Consider the following 26,974-nt stretch of genomic DNA (forward strand, 5'->3'; position numbering starts at 1 on the left):
CCAAGCTGGGAGCTATCGTGGCGATGACTGTATGGCACTGGGGTGCAGCATTATGAATGATGTTTCTAGGAGCGATACCGGACGAAATCCTAAAATATTTATCCTTGCACGTGTATGCGGTGCTTTTCCCGGGTGGACCATCTTTCTCTATCTACTCATGGAACCAGAATAGATGTAGCTGAATTTGAAAATGGTCTTTCTGGGTAAATGGAAATAAGGGCTCGCAAAGGGCCTCATTCTCTGGAGGAGTAGCTTCAGCTCTGGATTAAGCTCTTCAGGGCCCGGAAAATTGCTGCTATTAATGTAGCAGCTGCTCCTTAAAAAGGAATTGCTGCGAAGCCGAAAAAAGGAGGGATAGGGAGAAGAACTTGGCCATATTGACTTTCTGCCCCTGTACTGCTCTCGAGGTAATACCGTGGAAAGAAGAGAAGGGACATGCTGGTAATTATTTTATTTTTCGTCCATGTGGAATGTAAAACATCGATAAAAATATCACATAACAAATGGTTTACTCGCATAATTAGATATATTCCTTTATTATAGATTTTCGAAATTTTAAAACAATATTATAATGCTTATAAAACGATTTTTTTGCAAAATTTACATAAGCTCTTCGTATTTTACGATGTTTTTATATAGCTTATAATATATGTAGTCGTTTGCGAACATTGTTGTTACTGGAATATAAAACTTTACTCAGCACTTCGTTTCTCTGTTTTCTGCTTCTGGCACATTTTTTCACGATTAATTCATCACGCAACCTTTATCTTATGTGCACCAGAGTTTCAGCCAAAATCGATTTACATATTTCGGGAGAATATAGTTGCGATCGCGTGCACACTCGCCGCACTTACCGTAATACGCGAGGAAATATATCTTTCGATATTAAGGAAATAAAATCTTGGAAAGAGAAACTTTCATCTCTTCCACCTTCCCTTTTCCTCGAAATATTCTCTGCTACGCACGCAAATACAAAACTTTTCTTACGGTCACCGAATACGGATTAATATTTTATGTACATTCACGTGTTGCTATCTGCTGTTATTGCTTGAATTTTTAAAGAAAATAACAGAGTGCGCATTACACCGTTTGGCTAGAGAATTTGACAAGGAGAGAATCGGACACCCGGAAATTTCTTTTTTTTTTCACCGACAATAGTACACGCATGTTTCGATCGAAATATTTAATAAGCCGTGACTCGTGGGAGGGTGAACCCCACTCGTGCTCTCTGTCGAGCTTTCAGTTTGTACAGAGATACCATACAGTGCATATCATACGATCGATCAGGCTCGTAACAACGTTTAAAATTCTCATGATCTACGAATGTTAACAGTGTAAAATAGAATAATAATAATAACAAAAATATGAAAGTAAAGAATGCAGTTAGCCAAGCGATAGAAATTTGTCTACGAATTTTTGGTATCTGGCCAAATACATCGTGCGTTTTATTACGTAGAGTGTTCTGGGCCGTTACGGTCTTAATCGAGCAAGCCTTTCAATATCGATATATCGTAATGCATTTCAATTTGATCGAGCTTTCTGAGATGATGGACACTTTGAGTACAACAATGGCGTACACGATATTATTATGTAAACTCGTTATTTTTTGGTATAAACAGCGGTGAGATACGAAACGGCACATAGGTAGTAATATTGCACTATCAGTGAAAAAATTAGCTTTAAATATTATTTATTTAATTATATTTAATTATTATTATTTAACAACATTAAGTTTGTTATATAAATTTGGTATTACATCGATTCAACAATTATTTTAACCGATAAAATAAATTATTTGATAATTGCTTTAATCGATAAAGTAAATTGTTTGGCAATTGCAAATGTGAACAATGTAATGAACTTAAATTAAGAACAAATTGCTATAAATAAATTATTTATTGAACACAAATCGAAAATAAGCAGACTCGCGTGAGTAAAGTCAATGCATAACATGAAATTTTTCACCGATAGTTTGCATAACGCTTCGTTGCGCGGCCATTATCACGATTATGATTAATAAAATCCGTTCGTAGAACGTTCAACAAGATATTAACGATGATGGCGATCGACTGGGAAAAATGTTCCAAGACGAAATTCAGTATGTTCGCGACGACCAGCAATGTCAAACTGTCGCACCGCTTCGCTAACATAACGGTGATTCTTTATTCGACGTCTATAATTTTTTTTAGCAGCAACGTTTTCATACAGAACGCGGGTGATGGCATAACCTTCAACGATTCCACACGATTACTCGTTCTAGAGATGGATTTGCCATTTGACGCTAATCGGAGATTCGTATATGAATCAGTCATAATTATTCAATTTGTTTATTTGCTGGTATGTGCTAACGCAATGGGTTTATTAAATGCTCTACTCATAAATCTGGTAAGTCCTGTTACACAAAATGTTATTAATATAATTATTATTTTAAGAATTATCTATTATTTATATGTATTACTTATAAAACTCAATTTCGTAATATCTCATTAACCATGTATAATATCAGTTGATTGACGGAATGTATATACATATGCAAATATCTTACATTATCAAACATAGTATATTATGGTAATTGTGATATTTTACGAATTTTAAAAAATTCTGTACATCATAAATTTAATTTAGGTATTTAATGTTTTTTTTCGACCTCTCTTACATATAACTGTTGAAAGAAACGTATATTTTAGATATTGCATATAAGCGGTCAAATAGATATTCTTCGTAAAAGTGTAATGGGAATTTTTCCAAAAGAAGGAAATCACAGCCCGAGTCGTTTTATGATAAAGGAAATAATTCAAAAACACCAGAAAATTATCACTTTTTCAGAGCATATGGAAGATTTGTATTCGTATATCGCGATTGTGCTGTTTGTAACGAATACGTTGATTATCTGCTGTTTGGGTTTTACAATTGTCGCAGTAAGTGATTTTGATAAAATGTATGGTTCAGATGAATATATACTATAGAAACCGCGCTGTTGAATTTGCAAAATAGAAGAAATTCCTGTCTTTAATTATTCATTATTTTATTTCATTTCCCTTGCTCTTTCTTAATATTCTAGTCGATTGGTCGACCCAATGCTTTACAAAGTATACTAAAGACTCTCTCATTTTACTTTGTTACGAATATGGAGGCGTTCGTATTCTGTTTTGCTGGAGAATACTTGAGCGCAAAGGTTAGACGTTGTGACAAATATTGTATGTACACGATAAATAAATATTACGTAATTACTTTTTAAAGCTACAAAATCCATTATTTAATAGAGCAAAAGCATTGGAGATGCTGCGTACGATTCCCTATGGTACGAATCAAATTCCAGAGACAGTCGTATTATATTGTTCTTAATAATGAGGTCGCAAAATCAATTAACCATTACAATTGGAAAGATAATGAATTTGTCTCTAGAACAATTTAGCAGTGTAAGTCTATCACAGATTTGTTTTCTATAGGTGAAACTCTTCATAGATTTTGTGCTGAAGATTACCTTGGCAATATTTATCTAATTTCTATACATTATTCTTATAATAATCAAGTAATACTGTTACAGATTCAAAAAGCTTCGGCCTCCTACATGTCAGTTCTATTTGCAATGTATTGAAGTGAAACTATACTTTCTATTCACATTGAATTTTTAATGACCGTTAATAGTTGGTTGTTGTTTAGTTGCAAACGAATTTGCATATAAATTAAAGTAAAATCGTTGCTCTATTTCTTACCATTCTCTTTTATGTGCGTGCACATTTGCATGCATGCGTGCGTTCAGTCTCTGTGAGCTGACCTACTTATCTGGTGTGTTTCCAAGTGGCGAATCCAAGGAGAACATGCAAGTGATCTTCGGGTTTCTGATTGTCCGAGTAGGCTCCTGGGTGACTATAACCGGTCCTCCGAACGTGAAGTCCTGTCTAGGGCCAGGAAAGCTACTTCCGTGAACCAACTCTTCCATACCAAGCTGGGAGCTACCGTGGCGATGACTGTATGGCACTGGGGTGCAGCGTTATGAATGATGTTTCTAGGAGCGATACCGGACGAAATCCTAAAATATTTATCCTTGCACGTGTATGTGGTGCTTTTCCCGGGTGAACCATCTTTCTCTATCTACTCATGGAATCAGAATAGATGTAGCTGAATTTGAAAATGGTCTTTCTGGGTTAATTGGAATAAGGGCTCGCAAAGGGCCTCATTCTCTAGAGGAGTAGCTTCAGCTCCGGATTAAGCTCTTCAGGAGCCCGGAAAATGGCTGCTACTAACGTAGCAGCTGCTCCTTAAAAAGGAATTGCTGCGAAGCCGAAAAAAGGAGGGATAGGGAGAAGAACTTAGCCAGATTGACTTCCTGCCCCTATACTGCTCTCGAGGTAATACCGTGGAAGGGAGAGAAGGGACATGCTGGTAATTATTTTATTTTTCGTCCATGTGTAATGTAAAACATCGATAACAATATCATATAACAAATCCTCTTTTCTCGCATAATTAGATATATTCCTTTATTATAGATTTTAGAAATGTTAAATTAATATTATAATGCTTATAAAACAATTTCTTTGAAAAATTTACATGAGCTCTTCGTATTTTACGATGTTTTTATATAGCTTATAATATATGTAGTCGTTTGCGAACATTGTTGTTACTGGAATATAAAACTTTACTCAGCACTTCGTTTCTCTGTTTTCTGCTTCTGGCACATTTTTTCACGATTAATTCATCACGCAACCTTTATCTTATGTGCACCATGGTTTCAGCCAAAATCGATTTACATATTTCGGGAGAATACAGTTGCGATCGCGTGCACACTCGCTGCACTTACCGTAATACGCGAGGAAGTATATCTTTCGATATTAAGGAAAAAAAATCTTGTAGAAAGAGAAACTTTTGTCTCTTCCACCTTCCCTTTTTCTCGAAATATTCTCTGCTACGCACGCAAATACAAAACTTTTCTTATGGTCACCACTTTTCTTATGGAATACGGTTTAGTATTTTATGTACATTCACGTGTTGCTATCTGCTATTGCTTGAATTTTTAAAGAAAACAACAGACTGCGCGTTACACCGTTTGGCTAGAGAATTCGATAGGGAGAGAATCGGGCACCCGACAATTTTTTTTCTTTTTTTCACTGACAACAGTACACGCATGTTTCGATCGAAATATTTAATAATATGCAAATATCTTACATTATCAAACATTGTATATTGGTATAATTGTGATATTTTACGGATTTTAAAAGATTCTGTACATCATAAAGGACCCCGCGCACATCACAGGGAAAATTGGCCTTCCGTCGAATTTGCTGAAATTGTAGTATGATGTAGTTTATGTCGTCCTGATCAAAAGTCCTGATCCTGATCAATAATAGTGCCTTGTTCGAAAATTCTATTCTTTGTGTATATCCGCACGTGAGCAGTGTTGTTGTGTGCGTATGTGCCATTCTGCATATGTATGTGTATTTGTATGTGAACGTAGCTTCGTAGGTCGAGTCGTCGAGAATCGGCTCGCTTAGTTATTTGAAGCCGAATCTCACTTCGGCGAGTTTCGGCTCTGGTTACACCGATATGCTACGCATGTAGTGCTGGCATTTCGTGTCCACTGGAGGGGGCATCCCATATCAAGGAATAGGAGATCTTATGTCCCACGATCTCACAGCACTGTATGTGAAGAGCGTGGGAAAAGCTTTAGTTGATAATTCAGACAGATACATCCATTTGGTACTTCTTTGTATTATTTTTTGTACTATTTTTCTTTGTATTATTTTAACCGATCTTGTCTTCATTGGCTGGATCACCAACCGATCTTGCCTTCATTGGCTGGATCATCAACCGATCTTGTCTTCATTAGCTATCACCAATCTTGAAACTCTGCCATTGTGTCGCACCGGAGAGTACGAGATCAGATGGCAATATAACGTCAGTGTGATGGTAATATGGCCACTCATGGTACGTATGAAATAAAAATAAAACCCTTTTTCGACGATGAACATGCTGGCCAAGTTTGATCTCGATCCGTGCACTAGTTTCGTAGGTGGCCATATTGCGAACGCCATATTACTATTGCCATGTATCAAATCAGGCTACGCTCACACACACATACGTAGAATGGCACATACGCACACAACACCACTGCTCACGGCGTGCGGATATACACAAAGAATAGAATTTTCGAATAAGGCACTATTATTGACCTTTGACTTTCCGTATCTCGGAAACTGTCCATTCTTTGACCTCGGGCCCATTATGATTTTTTATCAAGACGACATAAACTACATATCATACTACAATTTCAGCAAATTCGACGGAAGGCCAATTTTCCCTGTGATGTGTGCGGGGTCCTTTAATTTAGGTATTTAATGTTTTTTCTTTCGACCTCTCTTACATATGGCTGTTGAAAGAAATGTATATTTTAGATATTGCATATAAGCGGTCAAATAGATATTCTTCGTAAAAGTGTAATGGAAATTTTTCCAAAAGAAGGAAATCACAGCCCGAGTCGTTTTATGATAAAGGAAATAATTCAAAAACACCAGAAAATTATCACCTTTTCAGAGCATATGGAAGATTTGTATTCGTATATCGCGATTGTGATGTTTGTAACGGATACGTTGATTATCTGCTGCTTGGGTTTTACAATTATCGCAGTAAGTGATTTTAATAAAATATATGGTTCAGATGAATATGTACTACAGGAACCGCGCTGTTGAATCTACAAAATAGAAGAAATTCCTGTCTTTAATTATTCATCATTTTATTACATTTCTCTTGCTCTTTCTTAAAATTCCAGTCGATTGGTCGACCCAATGCTTTACAGCAAACTATAGTAAAGACTCTTTCATTTTACTTCAATACGAGTATGGAGGCGTTCATATTCTGTTTTGCTGGAGAATACTTGAGCGCCAAGGTTAGACGTTGTGACAAATATTGTACACGATAAATAAATATTACGTAATTACTTTTTAAAGCTACAAAATCAATTATTTAATAGAGCAGAAGCATTGGAGATGCTGCGTACGATTCCCTATGGTACGAATCAAATTCCAGAGACAGTCGTAGTATATTGTTCTTAATAATAAGGTCGCAAAATCAATTAACTATTACAATTGGAAAGATAATGAATTTGTCTCTAGAACAATTTAGCAGTGTGTCTATTTCAGATTTGTTTTGTACGTGTAAACCTTTTTATAGATTTTATGCTGAAGATTTGTCTCATCGATAATTGTCTAGAATCAATAAAAAATAGAAAATGTGTTATTTCTTTTTAAAATATAAATAGAATGTTACTATCAATTAACTTTTGTCATACACCGTATATTTTCATATTTAAATATATATTTTTATATATTTTGCTATTTGGTTTAAATAGCAAATAATATTTACTGCACATTGCTATATATTATAGAAACGAGTCAAATGACAAATAAATAACTTTTTACATTAAATTTAAATATTTATAATTTTTACATAAATATTCTTATAATAATCAAGTATATTACTATTGCAGATTGTAAAGACTGCGGCCACCTACATGTCAGTCCTTCTTGCAATGTATTGAAGCAAAACTACATTTCATTTACATTGAATTTTTAATCAACATCAATAGCTTGTTATTGTTTAGTTTCTAAGAAATGTGCATATGAATTAAAACGGCAAGAACCATTGCAGTATTACTTACCATTCTTTTTTATGTACGTGCACATTCGCATGCGTGTTTGCGTTTCAATTGGAGTAAGAATAAAACTCGGGTCTTCCAGGCGGTAGATCGATGACTCGAGATACGCAATTTTTATTAAATAAAGTCGATAAATGTAACCCCATACTGCTTTCCCCCTTGCTAGAATTATTTCCTCCACTTTGCGAGTCCCGATAATTTCTTTTTTTTTTTTTTAATTTTTCTGTAGGACTTTTATACGAACATTATACTCTTGCTGCCCGCACGGCTTCTAGCATTATTTTTAAGTCTCATAATTATAATTGGCCGCTATCGCATTACCCTGACGAGAAAGGGAGTGAGAACGAGTGGGAGGGAACGAATTCGTAAACTTTCTGTTATTATTTACAATTTCGTAATTGTATATCTATAGTTGTAATCGAGTATCTTATGTTCGGTACCAAGAGGATGTTTAATGATTATTCTTTTTCTCTCAATTGCTTTGTCGATGCGCTTTCGCGTTTCAGTTTTCAGTGAGGTATTCCGTGATCAATGAAAGTGAACAAAACCTGCTGATGTTTGATGCTTTATAAATCATTGATTAGAGAAGCTTCTTTTTCGCAATTATAAAAATGACTGCTATGAGCACAGTATGCTTCTCTATAAAATTCATTCTTCGCAACTTCGGTATCTGACCAGTATTATGCACTGTTTTGCGCAGATTGTTCTGGTTCGTGACATTAATCGTCGTTCAATTTGTCAGTATACTTATATTGCATTGCACTATCATACCGATGAGCTGATGGATTTGATAGACAATTTGAGCTGCTCTTTGACGCGTACAGCCTGTTGTTTTTTAAACTGATTATCTTCTGGACCCATCGACGGTGAGTGAACCTGATTATTCTCACTTTAAATCGTTTTCTTTCATACGATACAAGTATCAAATTGCTATTTTGTAAGTTATTTAGCATTGGTTTTTCTGTACGGTGTAGAAAGTTTCGCGATATGTTGACGGCTGTGGATTGAAGAGAAAATGTGGAAGATCCGTTCAGCATGAACATGATGACGAACATGGCTATCAATGTCGCGTTTCGAATGCAATTATCGGCCTTCATATAGCCACTATAGTGACCTATAGTCTCGGCATAATTTTGTCGGGGGATATTGGAGGTGATAACTTTAATATAACGACTGCTGCCGTTCAAGCACTTGTTTTGAGGATGGAATTTCTCTTCGACATCAACAGTTCACCCGTGCACGAGCTCGTAATGATCATGCAATTTTTTCACATGTTAACACAATCGTGATTGACGTGCTAAACGCTTTAATCATGACGTTGGCAAATCCCAAAGTTTATCGCTAAATTTCGAGTGATTTTATGTTAGGTAATCATCATCAACGTAACATGCTTCCGATCAGAAATTCTCAATGACTAGATATTGATAAAACTTTAAGGTCAATTCTGGAAACTAAAATTTAAATTGTTTAAAATAATATTGCGTTGATGTAAGATGATTTCACTGTCATAATTGAAGCGATGTGTAGAAGGAAGGAACATAAATTAAAAATATTTAATTTGACTTATAATAATTTAAAAGCTTTTCATTTTTTCACAGATTTTACTTTTGTGTAATCAATCAATATTGATTAACTGTGTGTAAATATTCTAGAATCACGTATATGTAAAATAAAATAAAGATATTTAAAATAATTTTTACTTATGTATCTTTCTTTCAGCTCAATTAATACTTAAACATATACATGTGTATATGTGTCTTAGTTCTCCCATAATTATTTATGTAAAATGCTAGAAAATCTATCTCAATAGTTATTTTTGTTTGGTGTAATTTTTAGGTATTTCATGTTGGTGGTCGTCAAATCGATGTCACGCGGGAACGGTTGATAAACGTATTTTCCAGCAAGCACGTAAACAATTTAACCCGAATTACAATAAATAATCTGATAGAAAAACATCAGAAGATTATTTTATGTATGTACAGAGAATGTGAGAGTCTCTATTGTTATATCGCGCTGATGCAATTTATATCGAATACTTTAATCATTTGCTCCATAGGATTTGTTATCGCTATTGTGAGTACAATCGAGAGGTATCAATAAGAAACGAATTCTTATCGATAATTTTATGACTTACAGTAGATATATTATTAAAGAACATCTAGAATACACTTTTTGACTACAAATAACGAAAACTAAATTATTAATAACGTAATTAAAATATTTGAAAGGTAAACAAGTGATTTGAATTTTAAATAGAGGAAGTGTTTCAACACTAGATAATAATGTTATTCTCTCAACGATGCTATTCTGCATAATGATATTAAAAAAGGAAGGATTTTGTTTTTAGAGAATCGTGGTAATTGCATGGTTTGTAGGATAAAGATGTGAAAAGAGTATTAATGCAAATAATGTTGCAGTCAATAAACGATCCAGACGTTTCCACAATGTTGGGGAAGACTGTACTGTTTTACATCATTATAAACCTCGAGGGGCTCAGTTTTCCCTTTGCCGGAGAATACTTAAATACAAAGGTCAGTGTATAGAATTTTAACTTAACAACTCGATTTTATAATCCATTTTGAAGTCGTCTAAATATAAGGTTTCACATCTTGGCATTTAACGAGTGGCATTTAATTAATACCTACCCTGTAAACTTCAATCTCAACAATCGAGCATATTATCTAGATTTGCATAACCGATTCAACAACTGCAGTTACGTAAAGATTAATGACAATTGGTTTTTGTTTTTATATATACAGTGTGTTTTTTTAAAGAGCGCTCACTAATTACATAGCGCTGTTCCTTATGAAAAATTGAGTCCTGAACCATTTTTTCTATAATGCTTAATAAAGCAGTAATTATTGAGAGTAAAGTTAATCCAATCAATGTCATCCTTTAGCTGGGCGTACGTTAATATATTTTCAGAAATATATTTTTATCCTTTTTCCGTGATTATTATTATTATAGATCGTGAAAGTGTCGGCGTCTTACGTATCTATGATGGCCATGTCCTGAAAAAAGAAAAGAAGAATTAATTATGGTTAGTTGTGAACAATTATAAATGTTAACATTTAAAAATTGATTAAAAGAGTTAACGCTTGTAGCTCTGCATTTTATACGCTTTTCTATTCTACCATTTCGCATTTTGCCACTCCGGGTATCTCACTGACCGCGCACGTGACGTGAAAAAATACACATTTATTTATACCATCCTATATATTCTACTTTGAACCTAATTATTTACCCTCTCTCTTTCTCCGACATACCTGGCTGCATATATTTATTTTATCTATTTTATTCTATTTACATTTTCTTTCAGCTCTTTCATCCATCTTTTTAGCATAATTTCTCTTTCTGTCTTCTCTCTCTTTATTCTCTGCCTTTTTCTCTCCCGTCCATCACTCATTCATACATATTTCCATATTTCCCAGTCTCCTTGTGTTTCCTCTCTCTGTGTTTCTTCTACGCTTTTTTTATTCTCTGATGCTTGCATTCCGCTACCCTCCACAACTTATCCTTGTCCTCAAATATCTCAGCATCCCCATTGTACTTAATACCATGTTATATCTTGATTCTGTCATTCCCTCTGTCTTATTTTCTTTCCTCTTTATCCTACATCTCTGTTTTTTCTCTTCCACCCATTATGAATAATATTGTAGCATTTTATATTACAGTTAACTCTATTCATTATTAATTTTTATTACTTTTTTTACGTATCATATATTATGTCTTCACAATAAACAATTAACGTTGTTACAGATTAAAATGTTAGCCTCTGTATCACGATTCTATCGCTCTATATATCAAAGTGAAACAACATTTTATATATCGCGTTTCTAATAAGCATTAAAAGTCGGCTATTATATAGTTGCATAGAAAATTTGCATACAAATTAAAATTCGTCAAAATGTTTCGATGTTACTTACTGCTCTATCACGTGCGTCAATGTACTTGTTCGTACGCTCTCGTGGAATATCAGAATAAACTCGGAAAATCGAATACTCGAATAATTCGAAATACACAAAGTTGTGTTAAATGAAGTCAGACTTTGTCATTGAACAAAGTGAGTTATGGTTTTCTCGTGCTCGCCCATTATTCTCCCCGCTTTGAGTCCCCGCCATCGATTTCCATTCGGACTTTATACACTTTCTGCGGGCACAGCGTCTTGCATTTTAACTGAATTACTTTATTATTGCGTTATAGGAATCGACAAACTGAGGGAGGGAGAATGTAAATTCGCGCGAATTGTAAATTTTCTTCTCTTCTCTTTTTCTTTTATTTTCCCGTACCTGAAACCGCGAGAGTGTACAATCGTAATCATGATCGGTGCTCTTGGTTTTCCTCGAACACGCGATTTCCACGCAGGCTGACAATTTTTTTTACGATCACCGCAATGAATTAACGTTCGGTGTGCGTTCGCGTGTTGCACACCTACGTTTGCTTGAATTTTTAAAGCAAATCGCTCACTACTGCACCGGTCTGCAAGGTAATCGATTTAAGGGATACGCTTTTCGTATTTTCTTTTTCCTACGTTACGAGCGTTACAAGCAACTGGAAAGACACAGCAATTGCGTACATAATGTAAACGCAGGTGCAAATATTTAATGACTGTAAGGGAAGAAGCAGAATGTGTTCTTTTGTTTCGCCTTCTCTCGAGACTTTCCAATTCATACAGACAAGCGTAGTTTTACACATCGTTAACGATTGAGCAGCTTTATACGATTCGATAACATCGGACTTTTCAGTAGCGCGAGTTATACATATATCTTCTTTTTAAGAAAAGAACAGTGAACGAATATAAAAGGAAACGAAATAAAGTATGGAACAAATACCTACGAGCACCATCAACCGGTCTATAGAAATTCCGCTTCGCATTTTTGGTATCTGGCCGGGTTTACCGTATATTTCATTCTGTAGACTGTTTTGGACGACTACACTAGTGGCCGTTCAATCCTTTCAATATCGATATCTTATTACGTACTTATACACCGTCGATTTTTCCGATCTGATGGACGGCTTAAGCGCAACTTTGAGTTTTAGCCAGTTCTTTTCTAAACTCATCATTTTCTGGCTCAAACAGCGGTGAGACATGCTGTAAAGATATTAAAAGTATTTTCACAGAAAGAGACATAATAATACTATTTTTAATTATATAATATGTGCATTTGACACACCACAATGTTATAAAAATTCTTGCACGTACGTAGCTCTAAGAAATTAATATTCTTTTTTATTATTATTGTGGTGATTCATGACGTCGCTCGTAGAACATTTGTTAAGATATTGGCAATGATGGCAATGGACTGGAAAAAAATGAGCAGTGACGACTTTAGTACACGTGTGACAATAAGCAAAGCCATTCTGTCGCATAATTTCGCTAATTTCGTCTTCGTTACCTTTTCAATAGCTATAACGTTATACTGCGCTAGCATTTTTATGAGTAACTTAGAAGCAACTGACATATCTACGCGACCACTCATTCTAAAGATGGATTTCCCGTTCAACAGCGATACGCGTTTCGTGTATGGGCTGGTATTAGTCATACAATTTTTTTGTACAGTGCTTTACGGTAGCGCTGCTGTCATGCTAAACGCCCTTCTCATTGTTTTGGTGAGTGAAATAAAATTGCTTTAAGATGCTTTGATTTAAAATTTTTTAACTGTCGAGTCCGCGAACTAATGCAGTGCAATGTTATTGTATAATTACTGCGATTACAAAAGCTCAAGATGAAATCGGACTTTCGAAATCTTTCAGGTATTGCATTTAGCTGGCCAACTCGAGATTCTCGGTAAATGGTTGTCAGACATCATTTCAAAGGATAACGAATACAGATTGAGCGTAAAAACGATAAGGAAAATAATTGAAAAACATCAGAATATTATTATCTTTTCAAAAAACATTGAGAACTTATATTCCGACATTGCGTTGATTCTATTCATGTCAGATACTTTGATTATTTGCTGCATCGGTTTTTTGCTCGTTAGGGTAAGAACCGTGATGAGTTCCAAAGCTGAAAGATCAATAATTCAGTGGAAAATAATTTTACCGAAAAGTTTGCGGATTATTGATTTAACTTATGTTCGACGACTTGGTATTAACTATTTTAAAATTATCATTGTTGATAAGTGTTATTTTTAATATTCTAGTCAATTGGAAAGCCAGATTCTGCTACGATTTTGATGAAATCCCTTGGATTTTACGCCGCAATGAATTCTGAAGTATTCATGTTTTGTTTCGCTGGAGAATATTTAAGCGCTAAGGTTAGCGTTAACTTCTATGATGTGTCCAATTATTAACAAGTGAACCGCTGATTTTCTTCTTCTATAAAATTCTCGGTATGTAGAGCAGAGCAATCGGAGACGCTGCATACAATTCCCAATGGTACCAGTGCAGATTTCAAGACAGCCGAATTATCTTGTTCCTGATAATGAGATCGCAAAACCAGCTAACGATTACAATTGGGAAATTCATGGATCTTTCCTTCGAACGATTTCTTAATGTAAGAATATCCTCGAAATATTTTGTTACGTTAAAAATGTTTAATTTTATCTTCTACTGTAATGTAATATTTAATTGCAATCCCGCGTATTTGCTATCTATAATGCAGTAGTGTTTATAATAGGCCTGTTCTATTTAGCTGAACTTCTTGCACGGTTCATCTTTCCTCTTTTCCTTTTCTCGTGGAGAGAAAGAGAGAAAAGATAAACCGTGCAAGAAGTTCAACTACAAAGAACAGGCCAAATAAATTAATAATATTTCACGCATGTCTTAATCTGACACTTTCTATTTTCATATATTAATTTAATGATAAACGCATAACATTGTTATAGATTATGAAAGCCTCAGCATCTTATGTATCAGTCATGCTAGCGATGTATTGACGACAAAAATACGAGTGCTTAAAATATAATTACTATTTATAATATAATACTGACTCAAAAGTGTTAAATCAAATTATTATATTAAAAAGATGCACGTATTGAATAAATATCTCATTTCACTGCAATCGTATATTTGTCTCACATTTATTTTCTTATTGCAACGTTCAAATGCACACATATGCACAAATAAATAATTCGAAATAGATGACGTTAATTGTAAGATATCTGCAAGTTTTCTGCATTTATCTGAGAAAGATTGATAAGACACAAGTAACGGAGACTCGAAGATTCGTATAACTAATTCACATACATGATACTTCATAATTTTATTTTTCTTTCCGGTGCCTTGCTTCTTACATCTCATATCATTTATTTTACTAATACTTAAAAAAATATATAATTTTAGTATGCAATTGCGAACGATCCACGATGTATCATACTCTGAATTACTAAAGCAAATAAGTTTGCGAATGCGCTGTGAGTGCTTTACATAAAAGATATTCTTCGACAGATGTTTTTTTCCGTAATAGTGGTTATTCGAAAAAAGTTAACACTTAATGACATTTCATGCACAACTACATAGCAAAGAATTTTATTTTTTCCCTTCGGATCTCTCTTCTGTCCTCTAGTTCTTAATAATTTCCAAACATCTTGTCATACCGGATGTACATACATCTCCGCGTATAGATCATTACATATTTAAGCAAATTATTCGCGAGTGCATCGTCAGCGGTGGAGGAAACGCAAGATGACTTTAATCGCTCTCGTTTTTTTTTTAAATTACAAGGAGCTACTTCTTCGTGGTGTGCTCACAGTAAGATAAAAATACTTAATAAGCAACTGCCATTGATCAATTGCCTAAGGGAGATATCTATTTCACAATGTGTGCTCCTATAACCTTGCAGTCCTCACGCAAACTTTCAACAACGTACATCAAACTGAGTGGAGAATATAAATTCAGCGAAAGAGCATATAGTCTTTATACTTTGACGAGAGTCCCTAGGTTTTGATGCCTTGGCTTGAACACAGACAATAGAAAAAAAAAAAATTATGACGAGCAAACGTACGATCAATCGCACGATAGAACTTATGCTGATCGTGTTCGGTGTCTGGCCAGGTATATCATGCGTACTACTCTACAGAGTGTTTTGGGTGATTACGTTAGCAATTAATCAATTCCTTCACTACCGGTACTTTGTAACACATTTTCATTTCGACAATATTTTCGACTTGATGGACTGTATGAGTAGCTTCTTGGAGTTTGTAAAACTGATGTTTAAGCTCATTATCTTCTCGTTGAAACAGCGGTAAGAGACGCTTAATAAAATATACTATTAAAAAAATTTGTAAAGATAGAAATAAATAACATTGCGGAAATGTGCTGCAATTATTTCAAAATATTCCATCGTTTGTAGAAAATTTATCGAAATCTTAACGATGACAGCGGAAGATTGGAAAGATAACACTGGCGTTGAGTTGCGCGAAACAGCAAGGACAGCGAAACTATCGAGTCGTATTTGCAATGGATTAATTATTCTTTATACAATCTCCGCGCTTGCATACGTCTTTGGCTTTTTCCTAGCCGATACCGACGTCACAGATTTGACAGCTGAACTGCCTCTCATTATGAAAATGAAGTATCCCTTCGTTATAGACACGCAACGCAAGTACAGACTGGTATTAGCTACGCAATCCGTTTTCGCGATGGTGTGCGCTTTGGGAGCTGGTTTATTCAACGCTTTGTTTCTAACTCTGGTAACCTGCACATACATAAGCAAGTATTATAAGAAAAATATAATTATATTCATATAATTAATGTCCCAATTAATCCATATAAATGTTGGGTTGTAAATTCGAAAAAAATTGAATATCTATTTCAGATTCTAATCTGCCTGCATATTATCGAATGCATTTCTTATAACATTCTTAGTCTTTATATTATATTATGGTCAAATCAGTAATTGTAATCACATTGTCGTAAATGACAGAATTTTGATTTCTAGACTTTACACGTGGGCAGTCAGGTAAACATCCTACTTCGCTGGTTGAGGGAAGTTGGATCTAAAGACATCGAGAAAACGCACGACTCATTCGTCACTGTCATTACGAAAATTATTCGGAAACATCAAAGTATTATCAATCTCTCAGAGAAGATTGAAAATCTTTATTCATACATCGCCTTGTTACAATTCACAGCGAATACGGTGATCATTTGCTCATTGGGATTTCTCATCGTAACTGTGAGTAAACTTATTAATATTAAAATTTCAAATATAAAAATGTATTTCACTTTGGAGTCAATTACATAAGTCAACATTTTATGTATTGGTCTCTATTATGTATATGCCATTTTAATTAATTCATTATGTTCATTTAAGCCAATATTTCTAACTTTTGAGCCATGCGTAAATGTATTCATTTTCAATTCTGTTTCAACGTTACAGGCAATCGGAACCCCCAACGCCACTGAAAAAATAGTAAAATGTCTTTTATTTTACTTTGATACGAATCTCGAGGCGTTTATATTTTGCTTCGCTGGAGAATATCTAAGCAATAAGGTTAGCAACGGAAGATTATTGTGATAACAATACAGACAATGACATATAGATATTCTAGCGTTTGTGGTATTAAAACTAATATTTTGTAAAAAGCACATCCAACACTATAGAATTCCTTCTGTTATTAATTTTATCTTCATAGAGCAAAGCGATCGGAAACGCAGCGTACAATTCCGCTTGGTACGATATGAAAGCTAAGGATAGTCGGGTTCTATTGTTTACAATTTTAAGATCGCAGAGGCAATTGCAGCTTACAGCTGGCAAAATGGCTGTTCTCTCCTTAGAATACTTTACAAATGTAAGATACGTAATAATTACAGAAAGAAAGATATATATATTAATTAAATCTTTTATGTACAATGACATAATTACCTATATTTTTACCTATCACAATATTTCTGATATGTATCATAACGAATGATAATATTATTATCGTCCAAAGTTAATTTTTCTAACGTACAAAATTTTTTGCATAGCCATATTATATAATAATGCATATATATATTTTGCTAATAAAGGCAACATTGTTATAGATCATGAAGGCCTCGGGATCGTATTTATCAGTACTGCTGGCAATGAAATAAACGCTGTAATATCTATCTTGTATATAATATAAACATAATAAATATTTTTTTAAATGTATACTTTTAGATCAACCCCAGACACAGCATACAGTTATTAACTGTATACAGTTTTCTGTACACAGTTAAGAAGTCGCGATATTTTTTTCGCTAGTGTGAGAAAAATTATGTGAAGTTATACGGCTTCTTTTCTCTCTCATCTAAAACACAGTTTCTCAATCGTCTAAATGTATTTTCGAGCATGTAAAAAAAACCGCATTTTTGCCTGTGCCCTGTACTCTACGCACTTGTTAATTTTTTGTAAATATTACCATCGCCCATAGATGAGCTGTGAATTGCATGCAAGAAAACTCACTTTCGTAACACTTGTGTTTTTTCGCTGCTTCTCGGTGGATGAAATTCAAAACTCTTCCGAAGTATGCTGAAATACAACTGACCGTCGGACGTGTACGTCGCCGCGTTCGCGTTCGCAGGAATCATTGCATATTTAAATACGCGATTACATCACCGATCACCGGCGTCTAAAGGAAAAAGGCAGGACCCTACGTGTGTTCTCCCTCTTCTTGTATCGATGTTGTGAGGAACTGCGGTAAGCGTACACAAGCGAGGGCTGCACGTGACACGAAAAAAAAATTTAATGAAATACTCCGATTGGTCGATCCTGATAGGGAGTGTCCATTTGATGAACTCGTAGGACTTCCCAGTCTTTATGCAGATATTCTAGGCTAGAATACACATCGAGTTCTCATTGGCAAATACATTGAATGAACGAGACAAAGAGAGAAAGATAAAAAGAGAACACGGTTCTCTCACCTTTCTGAAAAAGCGTTTGTTCTGTTGCTTTCCTTTGCATAAAAACGAGAGTGAAGAGAAATGATGAATTATGACGCGTAAAAGTATAATTAGCTAAAGAGAACAGAAAGTCGAAATGTCAATTTGACTTTTCTGTTCTCTTTGGTAAATCACACGTTACACTTAAATGCTCACTGTGTGCGATAAATGACCAGGCACGTCGTGTATTATATATATATATAATATGAACATATTAAATAAAAATTTCATCCTATTGTAATCGTATACTTGTTTTACATTTATCTTCCGATTAAATCGTGCAAGTGCACGCAAATTCACAGATCAGAAATTCGAAAAATATCATGTTAATTGTAAAATACTAAATTCTCGACCTGAAAAAGATTGATAGGTCATCACAAGTAACGAGGATTCGAAGAGTTATACGAGTATATCACGCATACCATATAATTTTATTTTCTTCCTATACTTTGTGCCATACATCTAATATTATTAGTTTACTGAGACTTCAGAGCATATATGATTTTAGTATGCAATCGCGTACTATCCACCATGTATCATAAGATACTTTGAATTATTAAGATATTTTAAGTCGCGCAAATGCGCAGTGAGTGTCTCACATGAAAGATATTCTAAGACGTTAAGACATTATGACAGTTTAATGACATTTCGTGCACTGTTCATTGCGCAATTACCTAGCCATTTTCTTTAGTTTTTCTCTTCGAATCTCTTTTCTCTCGCTGGAAGCGATTTTCCACCGGATGTACATACACCTCCACGTATAGATCATTACATATTTAAGCAAATTATTCGCGAGTGCATCGTCAGAGGAGGAAACGCAAGATGACTTTAATCGCTCTTTTTTTTTTAAATTACAAGAAGCTACGTCTTTGTGGTGTGCTCACAGTAAGATAAAAATATTTAATAAGCAACTGCCATTGATCAATTGTCTAAGGGAGATATCTACTTCACAATGCTCCTATAACCTTGCAGTCCTCACGCAAACTTTCAACAACGTACATCAAAGCATCAAACTGAGTGGAGAATATAAATTCAGCGAGAACATACGGTTTTTATACTTTGACGAGAGTCCCTAGGTTTTGATGCTTTAACTTGAACATAGACAGCAGAAAAAAAAATTATGACGAGTAAACGTACGATCAATCGCACGGTAGAACTTATGCTTACCGTGTTCGGTGTCTGGCCAGGTATATCATGCGTATTACTCTACAGAGTGTTTTGGGTGATTACGTTAGCAATTAATCAATTCCTTCACTACCGGTACTTTGTAACACATTTTCATTTCGACAATATCTTCGACTTGATGGAATGTATGAGTAGCTTCTTGGAGTTTGTAAAACTGATGTTTAAGCTCATTATCTTCTCGTTAAAACAGCGGTAAGGGCCACTTGAAAAAATTAACTGTTGAAAAATTTTGTAAAGAAAGACAAAAATAACATTGCGAAAATGTGCTGCAATTATTTCAAAACATTCGATTGTTTGTAGAAAATTTATCGAAATCTTAATGATGACAGCGGAAGATTGGAAAGATTGCGATAACACTGGCGTTGCGTTGCGCGAAACAGCAAGGAGAGCGAAACTATCGAGTCGTATTTGTAATGGATTAATTATTCTTGATACAATCTCCGCGCTTGTATATGTCATTGGATTTTTCCTGGCCGATACCGACGTCACAGATTTGACAGCTGAACTGCCTCTCATTATGAAAATGAAGTATCCCTTCGTTATAGACACGCAACACAAGTACAGACTGGTATTAGCTACGCAATTCGTTTTCGTGATGGTGGGCAGTTTGGGTGCTGGTTTATTCAACGCTTTGTTTCTAACTCTGGTAATCTGCACCTACATAAGCAAGTATTATAAGCAAAATATAATTACATTTATATAATTAATGTCCCAAATAATCCATATAAATGTTAAGTAAATTCGAGAAAAATTAAATATCTATTTCAGATTCTAATCTGCCTGCATATTATCGAATACATTTCTTATAACATTCTTAGTTTTTATATTATAGGTAAAATAAGTAATTGTAATCATATTGTCATAAATGACAGAATTGTGATTTCTAGATTCTACACGTGGGCAGTCAGATAAACATCCTACTTCGCTGGTTGAGGGAAATTGAATCTAAAGACATCGAGAAAACGCACGACTCATTCGTCACTGTCATTACGAAAATTATTCGGAAACATCAAAGTATTATCAATCTCTCAGAGAAGATTGAGAATCTTTATTCATACATCGCCTTGCTACAATTCACAGCGAATACGGTGATCATTTGCTCATTGGGATTTCTCATCGTAACTGTGAGTAAATTTATTAATATTAAAATTTCAAATATAAAAATATGTATTTCACTTTGGAGTCAATTACATAAGTCAACATTTTATGTATTGGTCTCTATTATGTATATGCCATTTTAATTAATTCATTATGTTCATTTAAGCCAATATTTCTAACTTTTGATCCATGCGTAAATGTGTTCATTTTCAATTCTGTTTCAACGTTGCAGGCAATCGGAACCCCCGACGCCACTGAAAAAATAGCAAAATCTCTTTTATTTTACTTTAATACAAATCTCGAAGCGTTTATATTTTGCTTCGCTGGAGAATATCTAAGCAATAAGGTTAGCAACGGAAGATTATTGTGATAACAATACAGACGATGACATATAGATATTCTAGCGTTTGTGATAGTAAAACTAATATTTTGTAAAGAGCACCAACACTATAGAATTTCTTCTGTTATTAATTGTATCTTCCTAGAGCAAAGCGATCGGAAACGCAGCGTACAATTCCGCTTGGTATGATATGAAAGCTAAAGATAGTCGGGTTCTATTGTTTACAATTTTAAGATCGCAGAAACAATTGCAGCTTACAGCTGGCAAAATGGCTGTTCTCTCCTTAGAATACTTCACAAATGTAAGATACGTAATAATTACAGAAAAAAACATATATTAATTAAATATTTTATGTGACATAGTTATCTATATTTTTATCTATTACAATATGTGAAATATTTCTGATATGTATTCTGATATATAACAAATGATAATATTATTAGTCCAAAATTAATCTATCTAGCGTACAAAATTTTTTGCATAGACATATCATAATAATGCACATATATTTTTCGTTATTGCTAATAACGGCTACATTATTATAGATCGTGAAGGCCTCGGGATCGTATTTATCGGTACTACTGGCAATGAAATAAATGCTGTAATATCAATCTTATATATAATATATACAATATACATAGTAAATATTTTTTTAAATGTATACTTTTAGATCAACCCCAGACACAGTATACAGTTATTAACTGTATACAGTTTTCTGTATACAGTTAAGAAGTCGCAATATTTTTTTCGCTAGTGTGAGAAAAATTATGTCAAGTTATACGGTTTCTTTTCTCTCTTATCTAAAACACAGTTTCTCAATCGTCTAAATGTATTTTCGAGCATGTAAAAAAAACCGCATTTTTGCCTGTGCCCTGTACTCTACGCACTTGTTAATTTCTTCTAAATATTACCATCGTCCATAGATGCGCTGCGAATTGCATGCGAGAAAACTCACTTTCGTAACACTTGTGTTTTTTCGCTGCTTCTCGGTGGATGAACTTCAAAACTCTTCCGAAGTACGCTGAAATACGACTGACCGTCGGACGTGTACGTCGCCGCGTTCGCGTTCGCAGGAATCATTGCATATTTAAATACGCGATTACATCACCGATCACCGGCGCCCGAAGGAAAAAAGCAGGACCCTACGTGTGTTCTCCCTCTTCTTGTATCGATGTTGTGAGAAACTGCGGTAAGCGTACTCAAGCGAGGGTTGCACGTGACACGAAAAAAAAATTTTATGAAATACTCCGATTGGTCGATCCTGATAGGGAGTGTCCATTTGATGAACTCGTAGGACTTCCCAGTCTTTATGCAGATATTCTAGGCTAGAATACACATCGAGTTCTCATTGGCAAATACATTGAATGAACGAGACAAAGATAGAAAGATAGAAAGAGAACACGGTTCTCTCACCTTTCTGAAGAAGCGTCTGTTCTGTTGCGTATAAATCGATTAATACTTTCCTTTGCATAAAAACGAGAGTGAAGAGAAATGATGAATTATGACGCGTAAAAGTATAATTACCTAAAGAGAACAGAAAGTCGAAATGTCAATTTGACTTTTCTGTTCTTCTTGGTAAATCACACGTTACACTTAAATGCTCACTGTGTGCGATAAATGACCAGGCACATTGTGTATTATAATCGTGTATTATATATATATAAAATATGAACATATTAAATAAAAATTTTATTCTATTGTAATCGTATACTTGTTTTACATTTATCTTCCGATTAAATCGTGCAAGTGCACGCAAATTCACAGATAAGAAATTCGAAAAATATCATGTTAATTGTAAAATACTAAATTCTCGACCTGAAAAAGATTGATAGATCATCACTAGTAACGAGGATTCGAAGAGTTATACGAGTATACCATATAATTTTATTTTCTTCCTATACTTTGTGCCATACATCTAATATTATTAGTTTACTGAGACTTCAGAGCATATATGATTTTAGTATGCAATCGCGTACTATCCACCATGTATCATAAGATACTTTGAATTATTAAGATATTTTAAGTCGCGCAAATGCGCAGTGAGTGTCTCACGTGAAAGATATTCTAAGACGTTAAGACATTATGACAGTTTAATGACATTTCGTGCACTGTTCATTGCGCAATTACCTAGCCATTTTCTTTAGTTTCTCCTTTCGAATCTCTTTTCTCTCGCTGGAAGCGATTTTCCACCGGATGTACATACACCTCCACGTATAGATCATTACATATTTAAGCAAATTATTTGCGAGTGCATTGTCAACGGAGGAAACGCAAGATGACTTTGATCGCTCTTTTTTTTTTTAAATTACAAGAAGCTACGTCTTCGTGGTGTGCTTACAGTAAGATAAAAATATTTAATAAGCAACTGCCATTGATCAATTGCCTAAGGGGGATATCTACTTCACAATGTGTGCTCCTATAACCTTGCAGTCCTCACGCAAACTTTCAACAACGTACATCAAACTGAGTGGAGAATATAAATTCAGCGAGAGTATACGGTCTTTATACTTTGACGAGAATCCCTAGGTTTTGATGCCTTAACTTGAACATAGACAGCAGAAAAAAAAATTATGACGAGTAAACGTACGATCAATCGCACGGTAGAACTTATGCTTACCGTGTTCGGTGTCTGGCCAGGTATATCATGCGTACTACTCTACAGAGTGTTTTGGGTGATTACGTTAGCAATTAATCAATACCTTCACTACCGGTACTTTGTAACACATTTTCATTTCGACAATATCTTCGACTTGATGGACTGTATGAGTAGCTTCTTGGAGTTTGTAAAACTGATGTTTAAGCTCATTATCTTCTCGTTGAAACAGCGGTAAGAGACGCTAATAAAATAAACTGTTAAAAAAATTTGTAAAGATAGAAATAAATAACATTGCGGAAATGTGCTGCAATTATTTCAAAACATTCGATCGTTTGTAGAAAATTTATCGAAATCTTAACGATGACAGCGGAAGATTGGAAAGATTTCGATAACACTGGCGTTGAGTTGCGCGAAACAGCAAGGAGAGCGAAACTATCGAGTCGTATTTGTAATGGATTAATTATTCTTTATACAATCTCCGCGCTTGCATACGTCTTTGGCTTTTTCCTGGCCGATACCAACGTCACAGATTTGACAGCTGAACTGCCTCTCATTATGAAAATGAAGTATCCCTTCGTTATAGACACGCAACGCAAGTACAGACTGGTATTAGCTACGCAATCCGTTTTCGTGATGGTGGGCAGTTTGGGTGCTGGTTTATTCAACGCTTTGTTTCTAACTCTGGTAACCTGCACCTACATAAGCAAGTATTATAAGCAAAATATAATTATATTCATATAATTAATGTCCCAAATAATCCATATAAATGTTAAGTATTTTCGAGAAAAGTTAAATATCTATTTCAGATTCTAATCTGCCTGCATTCTATCGAATACAATTCTTATAACATTCTCAGCTTTTATATTATAGGTAAAATAAGTAATTGTAATCACATTGTCATAAATGACAGAATTGTGGTTTCTAGACTCTACACGTGGGCAGTCAGATAAACATCCTACTTCGCTGGTTGAGGGAAATTGGATCTAAAAACATCGAGAAAACGCACGACTCATTCCTCACTGTCATTACAAAAATTATTCGGAAACATCAAAGTATTATCAATCTCTCAGAGAAGATTGAGAATCTTTATTCATACATCGTCTTGCTACAATTCACATCAAATACGGTGATCATTTGCTCATTGGGATTTCTCATCGTAACTGTGAGTAAATTTATTAATATTAAAATTTCAAATATAAAAATATGTATTTCACTTTGGAGTCAATTACATAAGTCAACATTTTATGTATATATTGGTCTCTATTGTGTATATACCATTTTAATTAATTCATTATGTTTATTTAAGCCAATATTTCTAACTTTTGATCCATGCGTAAATGTGTTCATTTTCATTAATTCTGTTTCAACGTTGCAGGCAATCGGAACCCCCGACGCCACTGAAAAAATAGTAAAATCTCTTTTATTTTACTTTAATACGAATCTCGAAGCGTTTATATTTTGCTTCGCTGGAGAATATCTAAGCAATAAGGTTAGCAACGGAAGATTATATTAATAACAATACAGACGATAACATATAGATATTCTAGCGTTTGTGGTATTAAAACTAATATTTTGTAAAGAGCACCAACACTATAGAATTCCTTCTGTTATTAATTTTATCTTCATAGAGCAAAGCGATCGGAAACGCAGCGTACAATTCCGCTTGGTACGATATGAAAGCTAAGGATAGTCGGGTTCTATTGTTTACAATTTTAAGATCGCAGAGGCAATTGCAGCTTACAGCTGGCAAAATGGCTGTTCTCTCCTTAGAATACTTCACAAATGTAAGATGCGTAATAATTACAGAAAAAAACATATATTAATTAAATTTTTTATGTGCAATGACATAGTTACCTATATTTTTATCTATCACAATATTTGAAATATTTCTGATATGTATTCTGATATATAACAAATGATAATATTATTATTCCAAAGTCCAAAATTAATCTATCTAGCGTACAAAATTTTTGCATAGACATATCATAATAATGCACATATATTTTTCGTTATTGCTAATAAGGGCAACATTATTATAGATCATGAAGGCTTCGGGATCGTATTTATCGGTACTGCTGGCAATGAAATAAATGCTGTAATATCAATCTTGTATATAATATATACATAGTAAATATTTTTTTTAATGTATACCTTTAGATCAACCCCAGACACAGTATACAGTTAGTAACTGTGTACAGTTTTCTGTATACTGCAGTTAAGAAGTCGTGATATTTTTTTCGCTAGTGTGAAAAAAATTATGTGAAGTTATACTTTTATCTAAAACACAGTTTCTCAATCATCTAAATATATTTCCGAGCATATAAACACAAACGCATTTTTGTGCCTGTACTCTGTACTCTACGCACTTGTTAATTTCTTGTAAATATCACCATCGCCCATAGATGCGTTACGAATTGCATGCGAGAAAACTCACTTTCGTGAAACTTGTGTTTTTTTGCTGCTTCTCGGTGCATAAACTTCAAAACTCTTCCGAAGTACGCTGAAATACGACTGACCGTCGGACGTGTACGTCGCCGCGTTCGCGTTCGCAGGAATCATTGCATATTTAAATACGCGATTACATCACCGATCACCGGCGTCTAAAGGAAAAAGGCAGGACCCTACGTGTGTTCTCCCTCTTCTTGTATCGATGTTGTGAGAAACTGCGGTAAGCGTACACAAGCGAGGGCTGCACGTGACACGAAAAAAAACATTTAATGAGATACTCTCATTGGTCGATCCTGATAGGGAGCGTCCATTTAATGAACTCGTAGGACTTCCCAGTCTTTATGCAGATATTCTAGTCTAGAATACACATCGAGTTCTCATTGGCAAATACATTGAGTGAACGAGACAAAGATAGAAAGATAGAAAGAGAACACGGTTCTCTCACCTTTCTGAAGAAGCGTTTGTTCTGTTGCGTATAAATCGATCAATACTTTCCCTTGCATAAAAACGAGAGTGAAGAGAAATGATGAATTATGACGCGTAAAAGTATAATTACCTAAAGAGAACAGAAAGTCGAAATGTCAATTTGACTTTTCTGTTCTCTTTGGTAAATCACACGTTACACTTAAATCCTCACTGTATGCGATAAATGACTAGGCACATCGTGTATTATAATCTGCAGGACGTAATGAATTATCACGTTCGCACGAGATGAAATTTGCCATCGATATTTTTTATGTATTTGAATTCACGATCTGCTTTTGATTTATTTTTAGTAGATTTCTGAAGCACCGTTTTAGTAGAT

General features: G+C 34.5%; 6 protein-coding genes across 6 annotated transcripts; all 6 read left to right on the top strand.

Annotated features, from left to right (window-relative positions):
• The first annotated feature begins 1,033 nt into the window (after positions 1–1,033).
• On the top strand, positions 1,034–3,702 carry LOC139776311 (odorant receptor 13a-like). Its single transcript, XM_071712882.1, has 6 exons — positions 1,034–1,621; positions 2,034–2,385; positions 2,688–2,918; positions 3,062–3,175; positions 3,264–3,419; positions 3,548–3,702. Exons 1-6 carry the CDS (start codon positions 1,365–1,367, stop codon positions 3,596–3,598), a joined length of 1,161 nt encoding a protein of 386 aa, XP_071568983.1. The 5' UTR covers positions 1,034–1,364; the 3' UTR covers positions 3,599–3,702.
• A 2,210-nt stretch (positions 3,703–5,912) lies between these two features.
• LOC139776328 (uncharacterized) lies at positions 5,913–10,754 on the top strand. Its single transcript, XM_071712899.1, has 7 exons — positions 5,913–5,925; positions 6,532–6,623; positions 6,767–6,883; positions 8,626–8,898; positions 9,488–9,724; positions 10,069–10,182; positions 10,619–10,754. The coding sequence occupies exons 1-7, from the start codon at positions 5,913–5,915 to the stop codon at positions 10,664–10,666; spliced, it is 894 nt and encodes a 297-aa protein (XP_071569000.1). The 3' UTR covers positions 10,667–10,754.
• A 1,773-nt stretch (positions 10,755–12,527) lies between these two features.
• On the top strand, positions 12,528–14,657 carry LOC139776312 (odorant receptor 4-like). The gene is made up of 5 exons (XM_071712884.1): positions 12,528–13,261; positions 13,406–13,636; positions 13,798–13,911; positions 13,995–14,150; positions 14,482–14,657. The coding sequence occupies exons 1-5, from the start codon at positions 12,941–12,943 to the stop codon at positions 14,530–14,532; spliced, it is 873 nt and encodes a 290-aa protein (XP_071568985.1). The 5' UTR covers positions 12,528–12,940; the 3' UTR covers positions 14,533–14,657.
• A 903-nt stretch (positions 14,658–15,560) lies between these two features.
• Positions 15,561–17,732, top strand: LOC139776333 (odorant receptor 4-like). The gene is made up of 6 exons (XM_071712904.1): positions 15,561–15,839; positions 15,948–16,287; positions 16,536–16,772; positions 16,977–17,090; positions 17,233–17,388; positions 17,624–17,732. Exons 1-6 carry the CDS (start codon positions 15,583–15,585, stop codon positions 17,672–17,674), a joined length of 1,155 nt encoding a protein of 384 aa, XP_071569005.1. The 5' UTR covers positions 15,561–15,582; the 3' UTR covers positions 17,675–17,732.
• Positions 17,733–19,622: 1,890 nt separating this feature from the next.
• On the top strand, positions 19,623–21,721 carry LOC139776256 (odorant receptor 82a-like). Its single transcript, XM_071712809.1, has 6 exons — positions 19,623–19,879; positions 19,988–20,333; positions 20,575–20,811; positions 21,018–21,131; positions 21,271–21,426; positions 21,671–21,721. Exons 1-6 carry the CDS (start codon positions 19,623–19,625, stop codon positions 21,719–21,721), a joined length of 1,161 nt encoding a protein of 386 aa, XP_071568910.1.
• A 1,974-nt stretch (positions 21,722–23,695) lies between these two features.
• Positions 23,696–25,858, top strand: LOC139776335 (odorant receptor 13a-like). Its single transcript, XM_071712906.1, has 6 exons — positions 23,696–23,952; positions 24,060–24,405; positions 24,647–24,883; positions 25,097–25,210; positions 25,350–25,505; positions 25,761–25,858. Exons 1-6 carry the CDS (start codon positions 23,696–23,698, stop codon positions 25,809–25,811), a joined length of 1,161 nt encoding a protein of 386 aa, XP_071569007.1. The 3' UTR covers positions 25,812–25,858.
• The last annotated feature ends 1,116 nt before the right edge of the window (positions 25,859–26,974 follow it).

The sequence above is a fragment of the Temnothorax nylanderi genome, unplaced genomic scaffold (genome assembly GCF_030848795.1).
Source record: "Temnothorax nylanderi isolate EJ_2023f unplaced genomic scaffold, tnyl_v1.0 TNYL_tig0116_pilon, whole genome shotgun sequence".
NCBI classification, from domain to species: domain Eukaryota; kingdom Metazoa; phylum Arthropoda; class Insecta; order Hymenoptera; family Formicidae; genus Temnothorax; species Temnothorax nylanderi.

Excerpts from the sequence above, each read along its gene's own strand:
- LOC139776311 (XM_071712882.1), top strand. The coding sequence starts at position 1,365 with ATGAAAGTAAAGAATGCAGTTAGCCAAGCGATAGAAATTTGTCTACGA. Across the intron at positions 2,919-3,061 it reads TGGGTTTTACAATTGTCGCA|TCGATTGGTCGACCCAATGC; the intron begins GTAAGTGATTTT and ends TTAATATTCTAG. Across the intron at positions 3,176-3,263 it reads GAGAATACTTGAGCGCAAAG|AGCAAAAGCATTGGAGATGC; the intron begins GTTAGACGTTGT and ends ATTATTTAATAG.
- LOC139776328 (XM_071712899.1), top strand. Across the intron at positions 6,624-6,766 it reads TGGGTTTTACAATTATCGCA|TCGATTGGTCGACCCAATGC; the intron begins GTAAGTGATTTT and ends TTAAAATTCCAG. Across the intron at positions 10,183-10,618 it reads GAGAATACTTAAATACAAAG|ATCGTGAAAGTGTCGGCGTC; the intron begins GTCAGTGTATAG and ends TTATTATTATAG.
- LOC139776312 (XM_071712884.1), top strand. The coding sequence starts at position 12,941 with ATGATGGCAATGGACTGGAAAAAAATGAGCAGTGACGACTTTAGTACA. Across the intron at positions 13,262-13,405 it reads ACGCCCTTCTCATTGTTTTG|GTATTGCATTTAGCTGGCCA; the intron begins GTGAGTGAAATA and ends GAAATCTTTCAG. Across the intron at positions 14,151-14,481 it reads CCTTCGAACGATTTCTTAAT|ATTATGAAAGCCTCAGCATC; the intron begins GTAAGAATATCC and ends ACATTGTTATAG.
- LOC139776333 (XM_071712904.1), top strand. The coding sequence starts at position 15,583 with ATGACGAGCAAACGTACGATCAATCGCACGATAGAACTTATGCTGATC. Across the intron at positions 16,773-16,976 it reads TGGGATTTCTCATCGTAACT|GCAATCGGAACCCCCAACGC; the intron begins GTGAGTAAACTT and ends TCAACGTTACAG. Across the intron at positions 17,389-17,623 it reads CCTTAGAATACTTTACAAAT|ATCATGAAGGCCTCGGGATC; the intron begins GTAAGATACGTA and ends ACATTGTTATAG.
- LOC139776256 (XM_071712809.1), top strand. The coding sequence starts at position 19,623 with ATGACGAGTAAACGTACGATCAATCGCACGGTAGAACTTATGCTTACC. Across the intron at positions 20,334-20,574 it reads ACGCTTTGTTTCTAACTCTG|ATTCTACACGTGGGCAGTCA; the intron begins GTAATCTGCACC and ends TGTGATTTCTAG. Across the intron at positions 21,427-21,670 it reads CCTTAGAATACTTCACAAAT|ATCGTGAAGGCCTCGGGATC; the intron begins GTAAGATACGTA and ends ACATTATTATAG.
- LOC139776335 (XM_071712906.1), top strand. The coding sequence starts at position 23,696 with ATGACGAGTAAACGTACGATCAATCGCACGGTAGAACTTATGCTTACC. Across the intron at positions 24,406-24,646 it reads ACGCTTTGTTTCTAACTCTG|ACTCTACACGTGGGCAGTCA; the intron begins GTAACCTGCACC and ends TGTGGTTTCTAG. Across the intron at positions 25,506-25,760 it reads CCTTAGAATACTTCACAAAT|ATCATGAAGGCTTCGGGATC; the intron begins GTAAGATGCGTA and ends ACATTATTATAG.